The 6,144-nt window shown below is 35.6% G+C and overlaps 1 protein-coding gene across 3 annotated transcripts; it reads left to right on the forward strand.

The window, feature by feature from the left end:
* The first annotated feature begins 3,136 nt into the window (after positions 1-3,136).
* On the forward strand, positions 3,137-5,759 carry LOC147397071 (iron-sulfur cluster assembly SufBD family protein ABCI8, chloroplastic-like). Of its 3 annotated transcripts, none has more exons than XM_086452479.1 (2): positions 3,137-4,630; positions 5,475-5,759. In XM_086452479.1, the coding sequence occupies exons 1-2, from the start codon at positions 3,197-3,199 to the stop codon at positions 5,742-5,744; spliced, it is 1,704 nt and encodes a 567-aa protein (XP_086308605.1). In that variant the 5' UTR covers positions 3,137-3,196; the 3' UTR covers positions 5,745-5,759. The 3 variants fall into 3 exon arrangements, with proteins under 3 accessions (XP_086308605.1, XP_086308607.1, XP_086308606.1); XM_086452481.1 differs by having other exon boundaries at positions 5,485-5,514; XM_086452480.1 differs by lacking the exon at positions 5,475-5,759 and adding an exon at positions 4,746-4,781.
* The last annotated feature ends 385 nt before the right edge of the window (positions 5,760-6,144 follow it).

A 6,144-nucleotide genomic window follows, 5' to 3' on the forward strand; every position in this document is an offset into this window, starting at 1 on the left:
AAACCTCTATTTTATTGAGGTACTTATAGAACATAAAGACCTTATTACGACCACAAAACTTGGAAAAAGTATAAGAATCATGATAATCTGACTACCCTACGTGGCAAACTCAATCGACTACCATGACGTGACAAGTTTGAGAATGGTAGATCTATACTCCTCAGGATACATGACCGCACTTCCCCATAAAAAGTGTATCTTGAGGGAACAATGTTTCCCGAGGAGCATAGATCTACGATTCCGAAACTTGTCACAACATATAGTTGATTGAGTATGTCACGTGGGGTAGTCAGATTATTACAATTGAAAGTGTAACTCTACATTTTGTTATGACATGCATTTACTTGGTTGAGCGATTATCGTGTGGGACCAATAGAAAATGGACGTAAAAAACTAGAAAATTCTCTCATTTCCTAAAAAAACAAAATTGTGTCGAAAAAATATTGTAAATTTTTTTTTTTTTTGCCCAGGTACTCACTCACTATCTCTCTAGCCTCCTCGGGTACTCACTCTCTAACCCACAACAGATTAATCTCCACTAATCTATATAACTGCTCCTCTTTCTCTCTCTCCCCAACTTGGAGGGTTCCAAGGGATTTTTTGCATCTTCAAATCTCACAGAGATGGAAAATCCACTAGTTTTTTTGTGATTCAAAACATGATTTTGAACCTTCGATTATGGGGTTTTGATCCTCCATGCAAATCCAATTTGCGATTTTGAAGCATCGATCTAGTCACCATGATTGTTTCAAATTCTTTGATTACCATGGGGGCCTTGACGATTAGTTGTGCTACATTTATTCATCTTTTAAATCTTCTTCTTTGAATTTACTGCATCTTTTTTAATTAAGATGGACTAATGACTTATTTTGGTGGTTTTGATTATTTGGAAAATCTTTATTCATTTTAAATTGACTTCGCTTTCTTTCTTTATTATTTCACTGAAGATGGTTATTGATTGTACTTTGTTTCTAATTATGTCACGTATATATTTTTTCACTTGGTTGTTTGTTTCTAATAAGTAGGGGTGTCAATGGGTCACTTCCAGTTCGGCTCTTATGAATATTGGAACCGTAATATTTATATTTTATTTATTCTGATTTTAAAATAAGTGGAATTGAAACTGGAACCATAAAAATCATTAGTACCGTCAATTCTGATTCTCAAGAATCGAATGAGAAAAATTATTTCAAAATCATTATATATAAAAAAAATTCTTTATGAAAAATAACATATTATTTATGAAGTATCAACTTAATAATAATTTGTTCCACTAAAATGATAATTTAATAACTTTTATTTTCAAATATTAAAATTCACTTCCTTTACAAGTAATTAAAAAAAAAAGGACTCATTTTAAGCTTAAATATTTAGTTTACATGAAATTTAAAGAACTTCATTTCATATATGTTATTTTTAAAATATAGGATTATCTTGAATCATGTCTAATGTAAAAATAAATGACAAAATAAATCGATTCCAAGTACCCATTAAATAGAATCTAATGGTTCCAGTTTCTATCAGTTCAATTCCATATTAGACACGACTCTAATCGATTCCAATAAAAAGGGAATTGGAACCGAGGTTTTTGAATTTAGTTCCGGGTAAATGGGTACCATTGACACCCCTGCTAATAAGCATTTAAGGGTATTTATGGTATAAAAAAAAATCTTTTGAGGGCATTTTTGATAGGAACTTTGATTTTATGATATATTTAATGCATTAGGGCACATGTTTACAAAACCTTTTTTAAAAAGAACTTCATTGTGGGGCACATATTTATTGTCTCACCAATTTTTACTAACGCCACACCAACTGTGTTAAATTCATTGATGTTTTACATAGAAATTGGTGCGGCATTAGTAAAAGTTGGTGTGGCAATAACAACTCTATTTAAAAATCATATAAACATAAATGCCACGTGGTGTACAAAGACTATTGGAATTCTAATCACAACTCAATTCCCGTTACCATCATGGGATCTCTTCATTTTTATATTTGATACTCTCTTCCTTTTCAAAAGAGCCCTTCCAATTGTACTTCCTTCTTTTACCCTATTTTCAAGTTTTCACTTTTACGTTCATTTTCAAGAATACTATTTTTGAATTTTATTGTCTTTTATTTACTATCTCTTTTCTATCAATGTTGGGATCCGTTAACTCTTAAGAATGACTCATGAAAAAAAATACATGATCCCAACCCTTTAAACACAAGTCCAATGATTGAGATTTTTGAGTATCTTTATAATACAAATCTCAGAGATACTTATTTTGACTTTTGTGAGAAGTTGAATTGATGGAGTTTTTTTTTTAAATAATTTTTGTTCAAGTTATCTTACAAAACAGATTCGATGAGTACTTATCGAACATAATTTTTCCATGTGAATGGCTTCGATTCGATTGAAAGCGTTAAAGTAAAAAAAAAAAAAATATTAAAATTAAAATCTGCATTGAAATCTTTCTAAATATAAAAAATAAAAAATAAATAAAAAAAAAGCAAAAAAACAGAAGAAGAAAAATAAATAACTATGAGAACAAGAAAAATAAATTTGATAATCAAAGGTCGGTGTGGCGAGTAAGTGAGTGCAATAAGACACATATATGCGAGTGCAAAGAAGAGCCGCCCCGCAAGAGATGCCCAATACCGCCTTTTTCTTAAACACGTGGCACGCATACAAGATCATGACGTATAGAAGTTAACTCACTACATAATCAACTCATTCGGACAATCAAAAGAAGTCCAACGTAGAAAAATACAACAGTGGTTATGATAGTACGCTCAGATTTCCCTCACGTTTGATAAGATTGCCTTACGTGGGACCCATTAAAGTTAGGCGATCAGATGTTCGGCCGCTAGAGATGTGGACCATCTTTTGCGTCCACCACAAAATGATACCCAAGAGAGTTGCGATAAATTATCTCAATCGACGTGGCAGTGCAGGGAACCATAGTTCTTTTTCTTCGGGATACCCCAGGAAAAAGATATTTCGTTCTGCACATGCCACATCAACCGTTTCAGTTTATTGGGTTAGCTTAGCAAGCCATTTTATCACTAGTCTACCCAAAATGCCCTCCCAAGGAACGTGTTGTACACGAGATCAGCAATATGTGATCTACAAAATTTTCCAAACATATTTTTATTTTAATTTGTTTTAGCTCTGTCGCTCGTTCTCTCGCTCTCGCCAGAAACCTCATCCATGGCTTCTCTTCTCGCCAACAGTATCTCACGCTTCTCTCCTCAATCTTCCCCCGAAACAACAAAAAACCTAAAAGGATTCTCTCCAAGACTTGAAACCCTTAAATTCCCAAACCCTAATGTAAAGCTGTTCAAGGTCCGTGCAGACGTCGGTTACGAATCCAAAACCATCCCTTCCGATCAAACATCAACAATTGGTAAGCCATCAGACCTCAAATCTGACGATACAATCCAGAAATTTCTGAAAAGGGATTACAAATGGGGTTTTGTGTCCGATATCGAATCGTTTTCGATTCCAAAGGGGCTTTCAGAGGAGACGATTCGGTTTATTTCTTCAATAAAGGAAGAACCAGAGTGGATGCTTGAATTCAGGTTGAATTCTTACGAGAAATTTTTGAAAATGAAAGAACCGAAATGGTCAGATAATCGATACCCACCAATCGATTTACAAGACATGTGTTACTACTCGGAACCAAAAAAGAAGCCAACTTTAAAAAGCCTCGATGAGGCTGATCCAGAGCTTCTTAGGTATTTTGATAAATTGGGGGTGAAACTGAATGAACAACATCGATTAGCTAACGTTGCTGTTGATGCAGTCTACGATAGTGTGTCGATCGCCACGACCCACAGAAAAGAGTTAGAATCGGTGGGAGTGATATTTTGTTCAATTTCGGAGGCAATTAGAGAGTACCCAGATTTGGTTAGGAAATATTTAGGCAGAGTTGTTCCTCCTGATGATAATTACTATGCTGCCCTGAACTCCGCGGTGTTCAGCGACGGATCCTTTTGTTACATTCCGAAGGACACCAAGTGCCCGATGCCAATCTCGACCTATTTTCGAATAAATGCTTTGGAAACTGGGCAATTCGAGAGGACACTTATAGTTGCTGATGATAGGAGCTTTGTAGAGTATTTGGAGGGGTGTACAGCGCCTTCTTACGATCGGAACCAACTTCACGCTGCTGTGGTTGAGCTTTATTGCACAGAGGATGCAGAGATTCAGTACTCGACCGTGCAAAATTGGTATGCTGGGGATGAGGAAGGTAAAGGTGGGATTTATAATTTTGTGACAAAGCGGGGAGTTTGTGCGGGTACCCGCTCAAAGATCTCATGGGCACAAGTGGAAACTGGGTCTGCCATTACGTGGAAGTACCCGAGCGTTGTTTTGGAGGGAGACGATACGGTAGGGGAGTTTTACTCTGTAGCGTTGACGAATAATCATCAACAAGCTGACACCGGGACAAAGATGATACATAAGGGGAAAAACACAAAAAGTACGATTACCTCAAAGGGTATATCTGCTGGGAATTCAAGGAATTGTTATAGGGGACTTGTTCAGGTACTGTCAAAAGCAGATAATGCTCGAAATAACTCACAATGTGATTCGATGCTTATTGGGGATAAGGCGGCTGCCAACACGTATCCTTATATTCAGGTACTTGTGCTCATCATGTTAATCACTACCTTCTTTTAATTGTTAATTTTGTTTATTGGTTCTAACTTTTGTCACATACATTATTATAGTTGTTGTTCATTGTCTCATGTTAAAGATAAATAGGGAAGCTTGGTGAAAGATGTTTCAACAATCTTTAAATGCAATAAACTTATTCGTGTCTTGTTTCTTGTGACTTTGAAATCGCTACCTATGTCCATATAATCTGTACAAAGAAAATTTTTGGTTGGCATATTTTGAAGCCAAAACACTTCTTTTCTTCTCTTTAGATACATTTCTTGAATTCTATTAGGCCTGATAAAGTTTGTAATATGCACATTTTCTCTTAGAAGGAAATATTTGCAAAATACCTTGTCTCTCCAAATTCATTCCTTGCTTTTCATAAGTCCAGCTTATACTTTTTTTATGGGCAAGCAAGCAGGTCAGTGGTCAGTAATTAGTGGGTGAAGGCAGGTTGTGGTGCCAACATTCACAAACCTTTCCAACTTGGCAAGCTGGAACCTTTGTTAAGGGCAGCTTATGTTTGCACATAAGGTTCTATATTTTACTACAATATATAAGAAATATTATAACAAAGAATAAGAACAAATTAGCTTCTTTCAAGTAAAGTATGCAGTGTTAGATCTCTAACACATTTATGCATTGAAATGGTTAAGTACAAATTGGTTTTGTAGGTGGGCATTTTCTGAATGAATCTTTGATGTGAACTGATGTTCTCTGGACAAGTGGGTTTGTTCAGTTTTGCTAGAAGTGGGGTTGAACTGGTAGCAGAGTAATTTAGTGAGGTTATAGCGCTAAATATTTCCTGATTGGATATATATCTTAGGACGCTGCAGGTGGGCGGTGTTTAGGGAAAATGCGTGGATCTAGATGGATGGCATTCAAGATATGTTGGATCATCGAGTTTAAAAATGATTTACCATTCTTCTCGTCATTATTTCCTTATGGATCTGAATTCAAGAAACTCTATCATGAAAATAAATGTGGCTTGGGCAACTGTCCAGAGGTTTTCATGGCAAACCACAACAGTTTGAAGCAAAGGAAGAATGCTACAAGTACTCGAGGATGCCCAAGGAAATGTTTTATTAGAGGTTGACGATGAAAGAACTTGAAAATGTTATGCCTATATTTAGTTGTGATTTATAAGTATTTTTTTAGTCGTACAAGATTTTTTGTTTTGTTTTGAAGGTGTTCTTTCAGTTAGTGGGTGGGTGAGTTCTTTGCTTGTTGGTGTATTCTTCATTCCAATATTAATTGGAATTGCAGTGACTACTTTTCGTGGCCCTTTTTGGTGGGTATTGTCCTATCGAGTCAAGCACTAACAAGCCTTTTGTAGGTGGAATCATCTTTAGTGCTTGTGGGAGGCTTTAATGTAAATTGGTTGTCTATGATAGAAAGGAGAGTGATCAATTTTAGTGTTGAAAAACATCTTGAAATTTTCAATGATTTGCTTGACTAACCTAGAATCATCTTTAAACCTTTTATGCGCGCGCATG

The sequence above is a fragment of the Akebia trifoliata genome, chromosome 8 (assembly GCF_017979445.1).
Source record: "Akebia trifoliata isolate Shusen 1 chromosome 8, ASM1797944v1, whole genome shotgun sequence".
NCBI lineage: Eukaryota > Viridiplantae > Streptophyta > Magnoliopsida > Ranunculales > Lardizabalaceae > Akebia > Akebia trifoliata.